General features: G+C 37.4%; 1 protein-coding gene across 2 annotated transcripts in view; it reads left to right on the forward strand.

The window, feature by feature from the left end:
• LOC145997276 (mitochondrial ornithine transporter 1) overlaps positions 1-22,707 on the forward strand; it is a 60,917-nt gene that overhangs the window by 22,254 nt on the left and 15,956 nt on the right. For both annotated transcript variants that reach the window (XM_083134154.1, XM_083134155.1), the window contains exons 2-4: positions 13,083-13,161; positions 13,842-14,086; positions 21,532-21,681. In XM_083134154.1, coding sequence (XP_082990280.1) covers positions 13,083-13,161; positions 13,842-14,086; positions 21,532-21,681 — 474 coding nt within the window. The remainder of the gene's footprint in view (positions 1-13,082; positions 13,162-13,841; positions 14,087-21,531; positions 21,682-22,707) is intronic.

Raw genomic sequence — 22,707 nt, forward strand, 5'->3', positions numbered from 1 at the left:
AAAAAAATCATTGACGCTCGTAAAGAATTTTGATGAAGGGAGCTGTCGAATCATTTCACTTTTAAGATCCTCTAACATTATTTGGTACCCTCCGGTAACTTCTTCTCGCAGGTTAACGAGGCTCTGGCGCCTGAGCGAGTCGGGCTGTCTTGTGTTTGTCTTTGTGTCCTGAGTGCCCCTTTACACCCTCAGCTTTTAACTATAGTATGAGCATTTTATCCTCGGGGACACCAATACTTGTTAAGTAATGACTGAAGGTATTGGTTTAAAAAATTGAGTTTGGATTTTTTAAACAAACCTTTTATTTTCTTGTTAGGAGGCTGTCTGTGTGCTGTTCTGTCCATCATATAAAAATCGATCAATCAATGTAACATGTTTGCTTGCTAAGATATAACGATATCATCACTTTTCATACTTTCTTGCCTGGGGAAGGGGGACACGTGTCCCTGCCTCTCCTCCATCCCGAGGGCCACCGATATCGCAAGATATATTGACACAATTTTTATTTTAGTGTACAAAGTCTCGTTAATTTTGGTATTGTTCAGGTTCTTATTTTTTTGGTCAGTACTATATAAGAAGTTTCAAGACTTTTGTTGGCGCCGACAAAATTAAGGTCAAAATTAATGAGAAGAGAAAATGGCAAAGTTTTCGCAGCGACATAATACAGAGCGTTCCCTCACATTCGCTACGAGACTCGGCAGCAAGCGGTCCGGCGTCAGGGCTTGTCTTTCCCGGTGAACGGGGTCCGCGACAGTCGCTAGAGTCAATTACAGGAAAATTATACCTATACAAAATTACAGTTTTCATATTGTGTACTAACCTTGACTACAGAAGGTGTTGAAAATGCTGCAACACATTCCTGGCATCTCCGAAGGAAATCCGCATTTACACGTTCAAGTTCGTCTACTGTAATTGTCCCGATTTCTCGTACAATACTCTCTTTTAACTCACGGATGGTGTGCGGATTGTCTTTGTATACTTTATTTTTTAGATTTCCCCATTTTTCTTTCCACTTTTATTCAGAACTGACCCTGTTACTCTAAACTTTTTTACGAGGTTTAATATAGTGGTCCTATGTGGAACGGGAACACCAGGAAATTTCATTGCAAAACGTCGTCGCACTTCTCCACAATTCCTCTTTCCGAAGTAACACTCGACAAGATAAATCATTTGTTGTAATGTAAACTTTTGTGGTGCCATATATTAAGCCACAATCTTCAACACACGGACACGACAGAACACAACTTCCGAGGAAGGATTATACTGGCGTCAGTCTGCAACGTTAACAGAAAGGGAAGGAGAGCGACAAAAACGGACTGTAGCGTGCGACTGTCGCGGACCCCGTTCACCGGGAAAGACAAGCGCTGACGCCGGGTCGCTTGCCACCGAGTCTCGTAGCGAATGTCAGGGAATGCTCAGTAATAGTCATGCTTTGAAACGCGTTACAAATATACGTGAGCGGCCACACTGGAGTGGAGTTCCTTTGGCCTGCACGGCTGTGTTGCACCGACCACTGAATGGGACCAAATCGTGCACCCCCCCCCCTTCCCCGGTTAAATTTGCCAGAAGCGTTGTGCCGGCCGCTCTTTATACCCTACTTCTTGCGTTGTTTTAGTGACAGTATAGTAGCAACAAAAAAATATTTACTTGGTTTACAAACTTAAACTATTAGAGATACACAAAGAACTATCACCATCGGTAGCCAGGAAACTGGCTTAAAATTAATTTTTCGTTATTAAAAATACTAGCGGTGTGCGGGACGGGATATGTACGATTTTTTTTAAAAAACCCGACGTTCACTACGGGTAAAAATTCACTATTTCGGAACGGGAAATATTCGAAATTTTCTGACGCCGGAAATCTCGAATTCTCAACACTATTCCAGTCGAGTGATTGATTTTGCATTTCTGATTTCTGGAATTAAAAAATCCTATTTTGAAGAGATTTTTAGCACTTGGAGAATAATGAAAATATAATTCCGAGTTCGAACGGTTCAAATTCATGTATGTATAATTAGATCTGTCACATTGTCAAGATCAGAATTGTGTTGTTGCCCCGGTGGGAGGTGTATAATTCCGATATTTTACTCCATTCCCGAATTTTCGGGATTCCAGATACCCCTGCACACAAATGAAAAAGTACTTAAAGAAGAAATGCGGACTTCAGACTAGAAAGCCGGAAAACAGCGGCAATGGGACTTCATGCTCTAACCATTAATCACCCAATGAAACAGGCCTTGCCCCTCAAAAGGCTGTTATGTCAGCAACATAGTATATGTACAGGGTGGTCCAAAAGTGGATACACATCTGTTTAAAACAAATACTGATGGGGAAACACGAATCATACGTCCTGATACTTGATATAGGAAGGAAAATTTTTAGGTTATATTACCGACATGGCATCCGAAATGTTGATAGTCAACTTCATTTTCTTAAATAGAAATGCGGGACATTTCAAAATGGGATAGAATTTCACGCGAAACAGGTTGTTGTGCATCCATGTACTTATTACATGAGTAAAAGCTTTCTTGTATGTATTAATCCATATCGTAAACCGAGGCAACCATCAGTTCTCTTCAATTCGTCAGTAAAATAATTCGGAAGATTCTTTTACCTGACTTCAGGTTTGAGATTTTTATTTTAACACCAGTTTATATTCATTTTGCTGTAATACAACTATCCCATAAATATGAGCGTTTTTTTAGATTTATTTTAAAATGCGTATGGAGCAAAATGTTTACATGCCTTGAAACTGAATTGAGAAACATGATTTCGTAATGATTGCCTAGCTTATACAATTGTTTTAACTTTGTAGTTGGCAGCAGCTGAGGAGCTGTGTTGAAACTGACAGAAGGAAAGAAAAGGTGGAACGGGGGGATTCGGTAATTGCGCTTTATGAGATTACGCTGTAAAACTCGCCTGAATTTAACTTCGATGGTAGAGTCGGAAGAAAAGATCTGTTGTATCTACAAAATGAAATTCTCACTTTCTGAGTTATTGTAATTGAACTTGTGATCGTGTAGTTAATGGGTGAAATGTATGGCATTGCTGTTGGACTTGCCTACTTATTAAGGGTTTCTAAACACTAATTATGAGAGCAAGGAAAAATCAGTTTCCTATGGACAGTGACATTTTGTTCTCATGTTGTACATTTGTCTCACCACAACGACTTTGATTATTCTTGGGGACAGGATTAAGTTAGGTTGACATAAAATACATGTGCGTGCACGTGTGTGTGTGTGTGTAGTGTAGTGTAGTGTGTGTGTCAGTAGAGCAGACTTGGGATAAATTTAAAGGGGCAACAAAAAGTGCTCAAAGCCCCACCACAGCTAGGAAAATTTACTCAAAGCTTCACCTCAGCTGTTTCATTGCCAATATATTCAATTATGGCACTCCTAACCAACCCCAGAGTTCGAGCAAACATATCCCTACTAGGGATGGCCAAATGGATCAGGATCTGGACCCGAAAGTTCCACATCGGGATCCGGATCTGGGTCCGAAAGTTCCAGATCCGGATCTGAGAGTTTTGTATCTTAATCCCATTATAATATTACCACACCTTAAAAGGTATTATGATCTTACATTACAAATAAATTTTTCATTAGTTAGTCGTACAAGATTTTTTTTTCAAGTGTTGTTCCTAAAATACTTTGCTACGCATCGGCTAACACACTGCACAAAAATAATCTTACTTGTTTAACATAAAATGTCTGAGGTTATTTTGTAAATGCCATTGGAACGAATATGTATTCATTCGAATGTATTAGAAATGGAAACACACACAAATGTGAGACTTCCATTCCAGGATGAAATCTTTAACACATTTAACAATATAGAAATGTTATACAAAAATTATACAATTGTTCTACAGTTACAGTTTTAAAAATTAAAATAAAACATTATAATATATGCAGTGTTATATAATTACAAAGTGGGGTGTAAGGGGTGCTCCTTCCACATAGTGCACCCAATAGTCAATCTCACTTCCACGTAGTACACCCTGGACTGCAGACTAACGAGGTTCTGGCGACTGGCCCCATAGCCAGTATAATTTTGTTTGTGTTGTCCTGTGTTTTGTCCTTATTTGTACTGAGTGCTTCTTTACAGCCTCAGCTTTTAACGAAAGTCAGAAGATTTTATATATTTTATGATTTTAGTTATGCAACGTTAAGAGTTGTTATGTGTAACAATAAGGGGCTGGACCCCGTATAATGTGACAGGTGCAAAATAGCCTTAGTGCTGACGCACCCAAAATTTTAAATTCAAATCAAATCAAATAATTACAAAGTGTAAGACTAACAAGGGAGGTTATCTAAGTGTCCCCACCAATTTCCAAAAACTTGGCATGTGCATAGAGGGGTCCAAAGGAAGAAATACGTGTTTTTTGTTTCGGCTAAGAAAACATTCTAGGAGCAACCCCCCTCAAATGTCAAGATGAGGACAAATTGAAGTGGGGATCTGATCCCTGTGTCCCCCTCCGATTTCCATGAACTTTGGCAGGTGTATAGAGGGGCCCAAATGGAAATGAAAATTGGCGAAACTAGAGCTCAGTTGGTATAGAAATGGAACAAGATGCCAGATACTACCATGATTCGATTCCTGATCGGACCTGCAATTTTCACTTAATTTTCTCAGCATTTGTAGAAATTAACTTAGTTATTCTAAGTTTAATTTGTAAAACTTTTATAAATCTGATTATAATATATTTGGAAACAACTATATTGAAATTGACATTATTGTAATCATGCAAAACAAAAAGGTACAGGAATTCTAATTTTTAAATACTTTTCCAATTAAATATAAATACAAAGCATTAAGTCTTGTTCATAAATTAGAGCCTACCAATGAGAAATTTTACTAGATAGACAAATAAGCCGATACCGGAAATCAAATCTGGTACTTGTTGGTTACAGGGCAATAATGTTTTTGGAAGGACACAAACTGAGAGTCAAATATTTCCCATGTTTGTGACAGTTCCACCTGAGGAAATAAATAAATAATAAAAATCTACTATCAAAGGGTACCAGGCTAATTTCTTGTTCAAGTCTGACGTTTTGAAAGATTTTCTACACTTTTGACATATCTTCTGTTACATTTTCTCTTTTTCGTACTTCATTTTGATTGTCCACAGCTGATAGGCCAGCAACCATGACTTCACATACTTTGAAGGATCAAAATATGTTAGGAGTTGACGATGTCCATTACTGTGATTTTTAAATAGACTAAATTCAAAATAACATTGTCTACAAATGTTCATTAAAAATTTTCGACTGTATTGGAACAAATAATATAGTTTACACCTTCCGGTGTGTTCCAGCCAAAAAAAAAAAAAAAAAAAAAGCTAAAAAATCACTGATGATTGTGTCATGGGCCTACCCTGTAGCATAGTGTCGACTTGTATTCAAAAGTCCCTGGCTTGATTGCTGTTGTAGACACATCCTTCGAAGTTTCGGATTCCACTTTAAACTGTAGGTTCAATCATGATTAGCCTTTCCGAGCATAAAGTGAAATTAAACATTGCCAACTCTGCTAGTATCATTGCTTCTGCATCAGTGATTGAGTATATTCCAAAGTTTCCACATTTAAGCCATGCCATAGGCAGGGCTCGAAAAATCCCGGTCGCCAGGTCGCCATGGCGACTAAATATTTCAACCTGGCGACTGTGATCTTTTGCTGTAATATGTACGAAATTTTGATGATTTTAAGTTCAAATTGCAGTACATCGTAAGTTAGCAAATTATTATTATTTTTTATCGACATTGTGAACACTCCATAGAGTCCGTAACAATTTCTCACCCTTTGTTCCCCCAACACCCCCATTTCCTGCTTTCTCAAAAAATTTAACCTTGTTTTGAATACCGTGACGCACAGAGTGTTTCAAAAGTCGCACAACCCAAATTTTGGAAATGTATATCATGAAAACTGTAAGAGATATATACACCGGATTTTCTGCATTATAAAGCCTCATCCTTTGAGATATTTTTCAATGCTTAAAATTATCAGTTCACTCCGTACAGAAAATTATATAAATTAATAACTGACGGAAAGAAACATTCAATTTTTTCCAGAAATGATCTTCTGAGTAAGAAAAATATGTAAGAAATTATCGAAGGGTCATAATTAAACATTTGATGACTGATGCCATGTCAGTCTGTCATTTGCTACCAATATTGGTCATGTGCAACATTTGATGAATTTTTGACTGGCGATTTTATGGGTAAGTGAAAAGTGCCATTTTTGGGACATATCTCCGTATATGGCAACACTAGCAGGTCGAAATATTGCCAACAGTCGCATGCAACAGGTGTCTAAGTATTGGCTATACAGTTACGTGAAAAATCGTAAATGAAGATTTCGTGCCGAAATTGAACTCTTGAGAGAATCTTAGACTGCCCCTGGTTACACTGAATTCTCTTCGCTCACTTTCGCCGCTACTGTGCCTGTTTTTTTAATTGATTCAGCATGGCGCAGTGCGTGTGCATTGCTGAAGAGTATTTTACTACTCATTCTTACACTCATGTGCAAGAGGTTTTCCAATAAAAATTCCCTGCTTCTGCTGTACCTCACAAAGCAACTGTTTTAAAACCAGTCAAACACCAACATATGATCCCACAAATTGTTTAAGAGTTGGTATTTATTGTTGAAAATCAGTTCTCCGGTGTTTTCAGCAAATTAACAATGTTTTTTAAAATAATGTAATTGATTTGAGCCGAGGTGGCTCAGTCGGTAATGCGTCTGACTACCATGCTAAAGGTCCCGGGTTTGATCCCCGGCCGGTTCAAATCCGGGAACTTTTCTAACGGTGAAAGCGGCCCCGGCGCCCACCCAGCGTCGAATAACATGGGTACCTGGGGAAAACCCTGGGGGGTAAAGGAGGTTAGGGGCGTGATGCTGATCACATCGCCCCCACTCACGACCGGATCAAGAAAGTGTGGGGCGTTACCCCCACACCCCCTATACGCCTTCATGGCATGGTGCTATGCACAGGGGAGCACTTTACCTTTACCTTTTTTTAGATAAATGCTAACATAAATTTATGAACCTAGTGATAGCCTACAGGATTAGTTTAGTGCAGAAAACCTGGTGTAAATATCTCTTACGATTTTCATGATATACATTTTCAAAGTTTGGATTGTGCGACTTTTGAAAGATACTGTAGCACAATTGCTAATAGGTGGTTTCCTGGCACCTGATTTTCAGAGCTGGCACCTAGCTTTGGCCATAGGCACTGGCACTGGCCATAGGCATGGCTGTCCATTATCAAATTCATCTAATCATCACTCGTCCTCCACAGGGTATCGAGCCTGGGACCAGTAATGTCATTACAAAAGTTGGTGTTGTCACATTTGGAGTCATGCCTAGTAACTTTTAATTGATTGATTTAATTTTTGTTCTAAGTCAACTTCATTGCACATATAGACTAATTAGGACAGGACCTACAGTTTAAAGTGCAATCTGAACCGCTGTGAAATGTGCATCCACTGGGTATCCAACCCTGGAATCCCATGGTTACAAGGCAATGACGCCATTTGGAACAGTGAACGAATGCTACATTTTAAAATTATCCTCACTACAGCTTAAAATTATCCTCACTACAGCTACCAATACTCTTTCAAAATGTAGCTTCCCTACAGCTACATTTACCAAAAAACTCGCTATGCTACTCCTGTTCGCTACTTTTGCGTTACTTCTGAATAAAAACAACTTAAAACAACCATATGGATATTCAAAAGAAGCCCCTAGTTTGATAGTTGTACTTACTGGAAAATAGATTCTGTTATTTTTCATCATTATTCTCGTCATTCGATAATTTTGGTAGCAGTGTTACTTCAGTTGCTTATTTTACCGTCATAGTGTTTGAGAATAACATACCTCCATAAGTGGCATATCGATTCAAATTTAGTATATGAGTATTGCAATTAGGGCATTACCCAAAATAATGATTATAAATAAAATTTTGTAGGATTATTTATATTTATATATCAACATATTTTTCTTGAGAATAAATATTGCATTTTTTAATAGACTGATTTGAATGAAAAATATATCTCACTGACTCTTTCAAGGACGATAATTTTCGTGCGTGAACATTGTGGAAAACCAGATTTTCTGAATATCTAGATAATTATGACTGATATCTTCTAAAACTGACATTATTTTAAAAACTACACCATAGAAACTTGACCCCTGGAAGGTTTTTTTTTTTATTTCTGTCCATTCAATTTAAGGCAAGAAACAAGATATCTAAAGTTGTGAGGACAGTAGGGCACTCAAAACATTATCCACCATGTTGATATGTTACTTGGCCCTGGCTCACTTGTCGTCTGCTCTTCGACAGTCCATTTTACTATGCCTATGGAGAGACAACGTATGGGGTAGTTTTACCATCTTGGTCAGATTTAAATAATGGGAGAAGGAGCAATAATTGGGAAACTATGCTTTGTAATGATCATTTTTCTTATTAAATATTCCTGCTGTCCACGTGGGAGATTAATGAAATGAGTCCTTACACGTGTGCATGTTCTCAATAAGTCATCAAAAATATTTCTGTATCTGCCTGCTTTTTTCAAAATGATTGAAATTTATCATATGTATTGGAACTACTTATAATGTGTTATGCAAAAGGGAATAACATTAAAATGTGATATTTATCAATTTTATCTTCTATGCATTATCTCCATTGCTCTTTAATTTTGCCTTAGAATATGCGGTAAGGAAGGTAAAAGAAACTAAAGAAGGACTAAAATTAAATGGTGTGACTCAGTTGTTAGCATATGCAGATGATGTAGACTTACTGGGGGATGATGTGAATACAATTAAGAATAATGCTAAAATATTTTTCAAAACTGCTAAAGAGATAGGTTTGGAAGTTAACAAAGAGAAAACTAAATATATGCTTACAGGCCGAAACCAAGTGTTAGGTAATAATCAAAATCTAATTATTGATAACAACTCGTTTGAACCAGTTTCCAAATTCAAATACAGTAGAGCGTCGATTATCCGAAGTAATTGGGGGACATGGGTGTTCGGAAAACTGGTTTGTTCGGATAATCGAACTATACATGTTTATTTGCCAAAAAAGAAGTACTGTACAGTAAATTTATTCATAAAAACAGGCATCTCTTTAAGTATGTATTACAAAGTAACGTACAAAGGCAACTTTAGTAGGAATATATAGTATGTGGTACAGTTTATTAAACAAAAATATGTACATATTACATACACATTTTGCATGAACAATACACACAGTACACAAAATTAACGTTTAAAAAAATCCTTTATTTTGGTCTGTCTAAGCAAGCCTACACGCTTACGAGCAGCTAAGTCACGTACTTTTTTCATTACAGATATCTGAAAGTGAGCGAGTACACAGTTCGGTTAAGCGGTCGTTCGGTTGACCGACGTTCGGATAATCGATGCTGTACTGTACTTAGGAGTAATATTAACAAATGAAAATTATATTAAAGGGGAAATAAAAAGTAGGCTTAATTCAGGAAATGCATGTTACTTCTCTCTTCATAAACTTTTGTCTTCTCGTTTAATATCTAAGAAACTAAAAGATAAAATATACAAAACAGTAATTTTGTCTGTAGTATTATATGGATGTGAAACTTGGTCCCTTACATTGAAAGAGGAACTTAAATTGAGAGTATTTGAAAATAAGATCCTTAGGAAAATCTTTGGATCTAAAAGGGATGAGGAGACAGGTGAGTGGAGAAGGTTACATAATTTAGAACTACATAATTTGTATTCATGTCCAGATATTATTAGAATAATTAAATCAAGAAGACTTAGGTGGGCAGGCCATGTGGCACGAATGGGAGAGGAAAGAGGAGTTTACAGGATTCTTGTTGGGAAACCTGATGGTAAGAGACCTGTAGGAAGGCCAAGACGAAGATGGAGGGAAAACGTTGAGATGGACCTAAGGGAAATCGGTAGGGATGGAAAAGAGTATATAGAACTTGCTCAAGATAGGGAAAGATGGAAGGCCTGTGTTGCTGCAGCCATGAACCTTCGGGTTTAAGAAGGCAAGGGAGTTAGTTAGTTAGTTAGTTAACCTTGGGGGGGGGGGGGGGTTGCTCGAACTTTGGGTATGCTTCTATGGTATACATGAGAAACAGGTGGAGCGATGCATTACATAAATTTTCCTGTTTGGAATGCTTCCCTGAAGACACAGTGGAAATTTGTCACCTTGTAATCAAAGTGTCCCAGGTTAGATACCCTGCGGAGGCACATAGTGGTTTGGATCCAGTCCTCATTAGCTTATCTGTGCATAAAGTGGACTCAAAACAAAAACTAGGAAAGACACCTAGTTGGGAGAATGGGATCGTTCTGCTCCTCCATTCTCCAGACTGCTCTCATCATTCATCATTCTTCCTTATTCTCACAATTAGCCAAAAGTGGCAGAGAGCGACTATAGAGAATTACTAAAACCATTAATCCTGATTGTCATGATTAGGGAGAGTTATAGAAAAGCGACGTAAAGTAGGAAAAATGCATACATATGGAAACTATATATTAACTAAAGAAAATTGTCGTTTCTGCAGGAAAGTCAATAACTTGTATGTACTTTTTACAATATCGTAAGTATTATTGAGGAACCTGACATGTAAATGTGAGTATCCTAAACATATTGTAATTTTAAATGTAAACAAATATTATGACAAGTGTATTTCTTGCTAGTGAGATCCTATATACTGACAATGATCAATGCTGTTAACATACTGAGCCAGTGATTGCTGGCACTATTGCTTTGTCATTGTAGTGGAAAATTATCGCTCATGTTTGCACTGCAAGTTGTGTTTTACATAGTAATTAAGGACATTTTTCTGACTCTTAGACCATGGATATCCACATGATTTATTCTGGGGGTGGCGCAAACAAGACATTTTTTTCCAGGAGGCAAAGGAGGCAAGTTTCTCCTCAAAATAGCGATGCAGCTCAAAAAAAAGTAGCTGTTAGCCGAAATATATGTCAGTTAGTTATCTGAATATTAGAATTATTCAGATACTAATGAAATAAATTATCTATAATCTGCGATATCAAGATATTTATAATCTAGATTATTCGTATTTCCATGTAACGGACTTTGTCTTTGTGAACCTCCTGCAAATGTAAGTGTTATTGTCGATTTTTTTTATGCTGTTGCCACTTTCAAAATTTACCTGGAAATGCCGAGAACAAAATGTAGTTGTAGCAAAATTTTTGCTACAGCTACAACTACAAATTTTGTAGCTACAAGTAGTGTGCTACTTCCGACCACTGATTGGGGAGGCCCACCTAGTGACTTTGACATAATCAACTATTTGCATTTGTACTTTTTGTACTTTTTTTTATTTTTCATTGCTTATATGCTTCTTTTGTATAATTGCAACGCTTATGACGATGAAAAATTGATGAATGGACACTTACAAAGTAACACCCATACCTAGACAAGAACTCTGGAACCTTTGATGGCAAAGACGTGAGTTATTCAGTCAATGGCTACATCCACTGAGTAATTGAGTTTTTGATTTAAGTCCGCTTTATGTACAAATAGGTTAATCGAGACTGAACCTACAGTTTAAGTTGGAATCCAAAACACTATGAAATGTGCCACCACTGGATATTTACTCCAGGACCCCTTGATTACAAGGTGACACCGTTACCACTACACCATCGAGGAAGCCTGAGGCAGCTCAGTGGGCAACTCATTTTCCTGTTGGATAACTCGAGGTAAATGTGTCTATGCCCAAACGAATTAGCATGAGGAAAAAGCTGGAATTTTTCAACATTTCTGTATGACAAGTTGAGATTTCATAATAAAATTTGGCTCACATCCCAGCCCACATTTTTGTGTGCGTGATGACTAACGCATCAAATGGAAGAAACCCTTTCAAAAACTGGCTGTAACTGGTCATCTTTGTTCCACAATAAACTTTTCCACTGAAGGATTGCACAATGTCACTTCTGTTGCAATAAGATAATGCTTCCAAAGGTCATTTGCATTCGTCTTATCAGCATAATTGATAACCTACAAGCACATGGTGCCTCAATCTCCATAAAACTGTGTGAGGTAGGATATGCAATTGTGAATGTGACATTTAATTTTTTTTATTTTTTTGAAACTGGAATATAATGGAGATGTTCTGGGCTGGCTGTTTTTAGCAGAACTACAAATAAATCATTACACTTGACAATATGGTTCTGCAGTTAATTGACAAGATTTTTCACACTTAAGTGAGCTTTCAAGAACTTACTGGTAGCCCCCCACCCCCCGCTTTTTTTTTAAATAGTATTATAATAAGTCTTTCCTCCCTCACTTCTGTGCATCTTTGGGCTAATGAGGATGAGCGATAATGAGATGAAATTGATAATGGGAATTAGATAGGATTAGAAACCAAAACATTTGATAGCAAAATCCTGAATTGAGCTCTCATCACACTTGGCCACCAAGATGGCAAACTAAAAATTCAGAATGGCATTAGTGCTTTTTAGTAGAAGGGTGCAGCTCATCATAGGTCATCCCAATAAGTCTATCCGTTGTATCTGATGACATCTTGCTTTGGCGGGTAAACTCTTTACATGGCACACTTACCATCTTGCCATTTAACGGAGCTTTCAAGTTCGTAGCAAGTGACAAGGAACAAGCTACATTGGACATAGTTTCTATTCCTGCTGTTTTTACATAAATAATCATATGCAATGTAAATAATAGTAATAAAAATATTACCTCCAGCATAGCTGCTCAGGGATATGTCCAGTTTTACAAATTTTAATTTTTTCAAAAATACGTGGTTTTTATTCTGGTAAAGGAAAGAGGAAGGATATATTATAATTTCTAAAGCCTGTCAGCCACAGAGATGAAAATAATACTTGCAAAGAGTTGATCCATTATTGTTATTTATTTGTAGCATTTGCAGTGGTGAGATAGCTTTGTATATGCAGCCAAGTGCAAGCTAACTTTATGTTAAAATATTTTGTTTATTGGGAATTCTGCTTTGTTCTCAAGTTTTGACTCAATTAATTTGTTGTGAACAATTGAATGTGTACTCTTTGTACTTTACCCGTTGCTTCAGAAGATAATTACTCTTATATTTTCAGGCTGAAGCAATAGTGGTCCCTTCACCACAAGAAATAAGGTTTAAGAATGCTGCCATAGATCTCATTGGAGGTTCTTGTGGTAAGATTGTATTTGCATTATTTATAGTAGTGTATTTGCTTACTGGTTTGCATCTAACATTCAATGCTGAGGTCTCATGCCTCTTATGGTATATCATGTAATTAACTGGTGTTGACCTAATTAGTTGATTTATTATATCTTGTTGAACATTTTTAAAGTCATAATTAAAAAGAATGGTTGTTAGAAGCTATCTGCAGATTTTTCGAAGGAGGGGAGGGGGCGAGGCAAATGAGACATATTTCTCCCATGATGGTGTCATCTCCTCAAAGAAACTCCTTCAGTTCGAAAGGAATTATCATGTTCCTGGCAGCACCCTTTAAACAGTTGACAAAAATCACTGTGATTAAAATGGAATTATATGTGTGAATTACATAATTTTAGTTTAACATTCCAGGGGCATGGTCCCCTTCCAGACATCCATATTAGTAGCATGTGAAGATGCCACCTTACAACACATTTTGTACACATATTAAGAAAGCTTTCAGACCAAAGTACCAAGGCACAAGCAGTTGTCAGTAAAAAATGAAACTTTTTGTACTGCAATGACATGACGAGCTGCATGGTTTCTTGCGTATCACTCAAACTGGGCAATTTTCTCAATGCATAGTTTGTCTTTTTGGCCTGAAAACTCTTTTGCAATAAGTATTTCCACTAACTCTTGACCTTCATTGTATTACTAGGTGGGATAGCCTGCGTGTATGTAGGACAGCCATTCGACACTGTAAAAGTGAAGATGCAGACATTTCCAAAGATGTATACTGGAATGTTGAATTGTTTCCGGGAGACTTTGGTGAAGGATGGTATCATTCGAGGATTGTATGCAGGAACTACACCTGCAATAGTTGCCAACGTATCAGAAAACTCTGTGCTCTTCTTTGGATATGGACTTTGTCAGGAGGCAATGGTGTATATAACAGGAGCCAAGGTATTGTTAACTAATTTAGTTATTGGAGTATTTGTATGTTTGTGTCTGTGTGTTTATTATCGTATGTGGGTAACAAGCATCATTAATTTCCTTCTTTGACAGAGAATATGCACATTAGTGAAGCTGTAATCCTTCTACCATGGACCAAGCTGTGGAAAATTGTATTATTGAAAAACAGCATGAGTTTCCCCCACTCCTTCCTAAATAACAATCTACTTCCTAGGTGAATTGTGTTCTGGCTGGAGGAGAGATTGAAGTCAATGATATAAAGGATGTTCATAAAGTCCCGATACCATTACAAAATAACATTACTAGGGGAGAGTGGGGGAATAAGAAACACATGGGGTAATAAGAAACATGAAAAATTAACATAGCCGACAATTTTAAATTTCTAGCATTGATCATTTTTTCTTGCATAGTTGGTAACCCAATGTACACAGAAAAAAATAATGAGCTCAATTGTGTAATAAAACAAGCACACAAAAATTGTAAAATAATTGACAATTTTTTTTCACTTTATTACCCCAATAGGGGTAATAAGAAACAAGCTGTGTATTTTAATGCATTCTGTCCATTAAACTGGCTGGAGTAAAAGGATACACTCAACATGTGTATGTTATTTACCCATAAAATTTTAGTGCATATTTTTTTAAAATATTTTTTACTACAAAGAAATGGAAATGCTAGAAAACAAATGTAATGGCAAAAGTTTTGATACAGCTCTATATTTTCAAAGCAAAAGCAACTGACATCTTGAAATTCTTATTTCTAATAGGTTTTATGGTAAATTAACAAAGAAAATCATATTTGTGACTTTATAATGTCCTTTTTCTTCTCTGCATATAGTGTTTTGATTCTAACTAGGTCTGAGCAGCTTAAAGTAAATGGTCCGTTTTCATTTAAAGATATAGGGCCACACAAGATAAAGTCTTTATGTACACTTTGTATGTCGTCATAAGAAGGCCAATTAAAAGTACCCAAAGATTATTTGAGGAACTTGATTATGCAGCTGTCTTCTTGAACTTTAGTAACTCGTCTCACATACCAGCTGGTCATAGTAAATGGCATATTATTGTTCTGGTATAATAGAATCTGTTTCACTGTCTTCTTGATCTTCATGAGATGACTTCTGCTTGCCATGATGAGAAATCAAGTGTTATTGATTATTGCCCAAAGCAAAGGGTTATAGACATCAGTATCTTATTACCCATTTGCTTTTCATATTTGGGGTAATAAGATACATGACAATAATCACTCTCTATTTTTGAGACAGAAAATTAACAAAATAGGACCAGAAAGTCCTGTCTTTTGTCCACAGAATCACGTAAAAAATATCAAGAATGTATAATCTGTATTTACTATAGAAAATAATATTAGTGTGAAAACGCTATTTTCCGATGGAAAAGTTTCACACAAGCATAAACAAATGATGGAATAATCTTAAACATAACCACAATCTTCTTGATTTTTTTTACAGTGATAGACAATTAATGAGGCTAGCTTGTGAATTTTTTTCAAATTTTTACTTTCACAAATAATGAAAATAGAAAATAAGTTTCTTATTACCCATGTTTCTTATTCCCCCACTCTCCCCAAGGACATGTTTGAACAGTACTTTCTTCCTCAGTTGGAGCAGGGTGGCTACTCACCGAGAATTCCGGGAATTCTGCATGAATTATCGGCTCCGGGAATTATGCATGAATTCTGCTTGAATTTTTCTCTGTAGACATTAAAAATTGCAACCTTTATTAATCCAAATCCTATTGAATTTATACATATTGATAAATGCCCTGAGGCGAGATTTTCACAGTTAAGTTTTTATTTTTATCGAGAAAGGAAAATAATGTTATGTGAAAAACAAAACCGAATTCTCTCGATCTGTTTACTTTGTTACTGTCCTTTGTAGAGCAATCTGACAGACGGAAGATTATTGTAAGATGAAAGATGAAGATTTCTTGAAGATGATTGGGTAGATTTGAGTTTGAAATTCTTACACAATTAACAATTTTTCGCCGGTTAGAATATATACCATAACAATTGTGTGACTTGTGTTTGTAGATGTATTTCGAGTCTGAGTATGTGAAATTGCAAATGTGAACTAAGGACCTCAAATTAAATGTTTTAAATATACCGTTTCATTAAATTAAATTAGAATTTTTGGATACATTGGAATCACAAAGCCACTTCATATTGTTACTATACAGGGAGTTCCAGGAGGAAGCGGCAATAGTTTGGGAACTGGTAGTATGGGTGATTCTAAGCAGAAAAAAGTTCATTTGAACATGGGTCCGATTTTGAACGATAATGGAGATATGAACAGAAATAAAAATGATGTAGGAAAACGTAAACAAAAACAGTAACAAGTAAAACATGGCAATGTAATGGTAATTTTGTAAGTAAATACGAAAAGGGACATGCTGATACTAATCTTTATTGCATGAATTTGTGGTGTAGCAGTAATTAGTACACAATAATTAAGTAACGAAGCAAGCAATAAATGTAGAAAAATGAAATGTTAACACCTGCTGGTCAGTACTCACATGAACGAATGTAAGGAGGGAAATGGCCACAGAAATGATAGCAGGTCACAGCAGATTCTCAAAAATACTACCACTAACATCAATGCACTTCTGAGCACGTCAGAGGACATCTTGTGTTGCACTACAAAGTTCCCGATGATGTTCCCGGATTAACGCAGCAGTATTCATAATGCGAACGTGCAGTTCATCCCTTGTATTCACCCTTTCCTGGTAAACCTCCTGCTTCATCCACCCCCATAAACAGAAATCAAGAGGGGTTAGGTTGGGAGAATGAGGAGGCCATGGAACCAGACCACTACCACGATGACGACAACGACCAATCCATCGATTAGGGTAGGTGGAATTCAGATGTTGAATGATCAACCGACTGGACTGAGCAGGTGCTCTGTCATGCTGCAAGATGACGTTCCACCTTGTGTGCAAAGGAACATCGTCTAACTGGTCCGTCAAATCATTTTGTAACAGATAAAGGTACCGCTGTGCATTCATGTGTGCATGAAGGATAATTGGGTCAAGAAGAATGTCGCCAACCTTGCCACCACACGTTTATGGAAAATCTGTCTTGGTATCCTGTGACAAGGGTTTCGTGAGGGTTGTCCCTAGCCCAAGTGTGTGTATTCCAGGTATTATTCACACCAGTACGAGTGAATAAAATGTATGGCACTTGTACTGCATGCTGTAGTAACCATTGACAAAATCGAGGATGGGAAGCGTAATCACCAGGATGTAAGTCCTGCACTGGTTGGTGGTGAAATGGATACAAATGTTCCCCATGTAATGTCCTTCACACACGAGTATGTGGAATACCCAGACATGTTGCCATTCGTCTGGTACTAGTGGTAGGACTTTGTTGCACCATGGTAAGTATTTCCTCCTGTTCGTCAACAGATTGTCAGGTTTCACATTCAGAAGTCACTTTAGCACTGGGAAGTGTTCCATGCTCTCTCAATGCACGAAACGTATTAGTAAACACTACCTTATTTGGTGTCCTTTGTAATGGAAAACACCTCCTGTATTCTTCAACAGCTGCATGCTCACTTCCATTACAAAATCCGTACACAAACACCATGTCCGCATACTCCTCATTCGTGTACGTAGGTGCCATTTGACGGTCACTGTCTGTGAACTGCTATGAAACAACCCAGATAACAGCATCTCACAAATGTGCACCTGTCCCAAGTACACTCTCTCACAGCACTGCAGGTAAGATGCTTCGATAAGTAACTGTGTCACGTGTGCTGCCACCTGTTGGCAATCTTGCGAAATTGTCAGGGAACGTTATGGTATACTTAGGGGCCGTGGTAGCTCGGTCGGTACGGCGTTCCACTACCAATCCAAGGGTTGCGGGTTGCCGACCGGGGAAACCCGGAATTGTTCTGATGGTGGAAGAGGCTCTGGCATCTATCCAGCGTCGAATAACATGAATATTTACTTACACAATTGCCATTACATTACCATGTTTTACATGTTACTGTTTTTGTTTACGTTTTCCTACATCATACTATTTCTGTTCATATCTCCGTTATTGTTCAAAATCGGACCGATGTTCATATGAACTTTTTTTTGCTTAGAATCACCCATACTACCAGATCCCAAAGTATTGCCGCTTCCTCCCCGAACATCCTGTATTTGTGTGTGCATATCAGTGGCGCAACCAGAGCGGGGCAGGGGGCATTGCCCCCCCACCACCTTGAATGGAAATCAATTCTAAGGAGGGCAAGGGGGCAAGCATTGATGGTCAAGGGCACCTGCAGAGGGCACAGAGGGGAAATTATCCCCCTCGATTTCAAATTTTATGCAAAAGAAAATACATTTCATAAAATTTTTCTCGCTGGCTTAGCTCGCAATGCCTGCTTTTCTTAGTCTCGTCTACTTCAGAGCCGTAGGTAGGGAGCAGCGTGAATAGACCCTGGCTGCCGAACAATCTAAATGATAAAAGTTGTAAGAGAGAGAATGCCATGGTGCCTCGTGAAATTATTTGCACCCTACTAAATCAATATTGTTTTCAGTTTGTAAAAGAGTGGATTAAAAATTTTCTTGTTTGCTTCACTCCCAATATTCTTGTTTTCTGTAATGCACTGTAAATTACCAGAGAGAGAAATAAGACTTAATGGATTTTGTCTTAAATGCATGAACAATTGTTGGGAGGAAAAGGAGCGTGCACATTTGAGAGACAATTTATATAATTTTTGCTGTTGGTTTGTTATGAGGTGGATGAATTGATTATTAATGAATATAAATAATAGACCTGTATGTATTAAGGAAACTTTGAATACATACACAATTTATTGTTGGCATGTATTTTCTTATTTTACATCACTTCATTTTGAATATGTGTAAAACATATGTTGTTCATGAAAGTTATACATGTTATATGTACAAAAATAATAATATTCGGAATGCATTTATCATGAATTTTCTGCCATTCAAAAATACAGTTTGTGTACTTGTTTTCCATTACTAATGAATGTGAAATTGATTTTTTTTAAAAAAAAGTTTGAAATAGTTTGTTCCAACACAAATGCTTTAACACCGACTTGTACCCTCTTTTTATGTAATTTAAGAGGATGAGATCGTCTTCGACACGTTCGTGGTTGCGTGTCTGGTGCATGTGTACCTCTGTTATCATAACTCCTCCCATTGTCAGATATGAGAAGTAAAAAGAATAAACGAAAAATAAAAACACATTCTCTGCAGTGGTCTCAGGTCCGATTCCCTTTTAACGCATCTTGTAGATTTGTTCTGATCCAAATTTAAACTGTAGGTCCAGTTCCGATTAGCCTATCATGAGCATAAAGTGGACTTCTCGAGCCTGTTAAAAGTGGAGATAAAAATACAGAACGAATGAGTCTTGAATATTACGTGTATTAGGCATAATATAATATATCCAAACCATGGCAGTTCGCCCCTATCACCCTTCCCATGGATCCGTGCCTTTAATGAGTGGAATTTCGTAAATTCCTCTGAGGGACAGCTCAGAGTTCCATTGGCGCATACTCAAAAATCAAGGCCTTTTTATTAGTGTTGAGCCGGTACCGATCCCAATACTCTTACTGATTCACACCGATACTGATACTTGAAAATAGCAATATTTAAAATTTGTTCAGATATTGATCAATATTGGTGTGTAAATATTCTTCTCCAATTATATACATCAATTTACCAAGAAATTTGCTTTAGAATATTCAAGAATTACATCAGAATATCAAAATAGATGTTATGTAATCACATTGTAGTTTTTGGTGCAAAATAGAAATACATTTTGAATTTTGCATTATATCCAGGACAATTAGACTCTGCGAAAGGCATTTTTGCGGACTCTGTGAGACCAGCATATATGTCAGAAAAGTATCGGCTGGTATTGATAGATGTTCCAACCAATACTTTATGACACCGATACCACTGGTATCGGGTCAGCCCTAATTTTTATTGAAATAAATTGTACCAGTCCATCCCTCACCCTCCTGCTACTTAATGTGCAAACTTTTCTAGGTAGCAAGCAACTTTTATTATTACATTTCTTGCTTGCCAAGTCTCACGTTCCCTAGGGAGAGGGGAATTTGGTTGGCCTACTGTCTTGACTTCTTGTATTCTACATTTTTATCCAAAGCATTGCTCCACACATTTTCAGGATGCTTGCTATTTCCATCTCCAGTTAAAGGCAATGCTCACTGCTACCTAGACACACATGACTGTCACCACTGTATTCATCACAGTCTGCTACTGGTTACTGAACTTTCAGCACCATATGACATGCATACATAGCTCCAACCCTTGTTTTTTCATGTATGCGTTAACAAGTGTTGTATCATAACCTTTTGTTAGAAGTTTGCAGAGGGGGTACGCTTATCAGATAGCCACTTCAGCACGGAGTTGCATTTTCATGTATAGTCTGATGTGAAGCGCTCCTGTGTAGCCCTTTGTGCAAGCAGTCCCAGGTTCTATCCCCTGTGGAAGCTCCTACATTGTGGTGTTGATCCAGTGTACTGAGGACAATTGGGAAGCTACTTGAAAGCAGTAGCAATCTGGTCTCGGAAGCCAGAAGACCGTGGCGATGGGACACTCTGCACTACCCAATGAAAAGCAACTTGCAAATCGTGCCCTTCCACGGCTGTTACACCATGATTTTTTTCTAGTCTGATGTCAAGCTAGGGTTAAACAATAAATAACCATAAACCTTATTTTTTTTTTAAACTTTTCTGTCCATAACGCACTAATATGGTAGTTAATATTTTCCCAAGAGTGCTCTTAAAAGCCACAAAAAATTCCAGGTTTGAGTCCAAGCCTAGCTATGGCATGTCGTGTCTTGTGAGTGAATATGCAACAGTTTCATCAAATCATCATTCATCATTGCAGTTAGCAGAAAAGTGGAATTGAAAGAGAAAAAAACAAATACAAAGGCAAATTATCATAGTGTTTGTATGCGAAAAATGATTTTTATATACTGTAGTTCTTTGAATCTAAGGTGCAGGTTTTTGTCAGATTTTAGACGTCCAAAATTCAGGTGAGCCTTAGATTCGATGGCATCTTCGATTCGATGTATATACTACAATAAACGTATTTCATGCACGTACAACATAGAATCTACTGCAGTCTCTAACACCGGTAGTTACAGAGAGTAAATATTTTTTGCAAGGTAAAGTACCATACACCATATTTGTAAACAAATACACATGTACCTTATAGATGTTTAAATAAACACCGCAGTGGTTAAAATATGAACGTCTTTGTGCATATTCCTGCACCTTGAAGTCGAAGATTTTTTTTTTTTCTGAAAAAATGAGGCGAAGATTCAGGTGCACCTTAGATTCGAAGAACTACGGTAATATTGCTGTTATTTTGTCCACTATGTGAAAGGAGTTTGTCAATATGACAATGACACACAATTATATTCATTTGTTACAGAGAGTGGATGAACTTGGTGTGCTGTCCAATGCAACTGCTGGTTTTTTCGGATCCTTCCTTTCGTCATTTACCCTGTGCCCTACAGAGCTGGTGAAGTGTCGACTTCAGGCAATGAGGGAGACGCATGGTACAATTGCATTGCAGCATCAGGTAAGTCTTTAGGTGGGTTTCACATTATGTACTAAAGGTGTTAAAAATGTAAATATATATTTACTTATTTTTATCAAATATGGAATTAAATATGGACTTAAAATTGTGAAAATTGTCAATTTTCATTAATCCCCTAAGTGTTGGATTTTCTGAACAAGTCACAACTGGAAATTGTTTTTTTTTTTTTTTTTGGCAAAATTTCATTTCATAACTCCCTTCTTCTTCGTCATTTTTCGATTCAGATGAATTGTCACTGCCTTCATAAGTCAACAGTAAGTGTAACTCGGAGCTTCCTGATGGGGTAGTGGTAACGTCATTGCCTTTTAATCAAGGGGTCCCAGGTTCGATATCTGGTGGAGGCACATTGCACTGTGGTTCGGATCACACTTCAAATTGTAGGTCCAGTCCCAATTAGACATAAAGTGGACTTAAAACAAAACTTCAAACATGTGCATCATGCAAATTTAGTTTTTGAGCCATATTTCGGTTTTCTATTATGCACAACAGCAGACAACTTTCCTTACGTCTAACTTGTATTCTCTTTCGTCTTCTTTATGATCTCCTTCCTCTTCTGCTACTGTTTTTGTTTTGACTACAGCTAGCATAATCTTACCTAACATAATTGTTAAGTTCTCAACGTCTGGACATGTATATACGAGGTGTGGCTAGAAAAAACTGGATTGATGTTGCTATTGACAAACGGCAAGCACATCAATGTCAAGCGGTGCATGAGAGTATAACGTGATGTCCTGCCTATCGACTTTGTGATTTCCCAGGGTGCGCGGCGCTCAGTTCCACTGTAGCTTGTCGACGAAGTGAAGCGTACATCTGTGCTCTGTCGGAAAAATGTTAAGTGTGAAAGTGGAACAGCGTATCAATATGAAGTTTCTTATGAAACTCGAAAAATCTGCCACAGAAACTTATGGTTTGTTGAAGGAAGTATACGGAGATTAGTGTTTATCACGCACGCAAGTGTTTGAGTGGTTTCAAAGGTTTCAAGAGGGACGAGAAGTGATTGCGGATGAC

This window comes from Lepisma saccharinum, chromosome 13 (genome assembly GCF_977018435.1).
Source record: "Lepisma saccharinum chromosome 13, izLepSacc3.1, whole genome shotgun sequence".
NCBI classification, from domain to species: Eukaryota; Metazoa; Arthropoda; class Insecta; order Zygentoma; family Lepismatidae; genus Lepisma; species Lepisma saccharinum.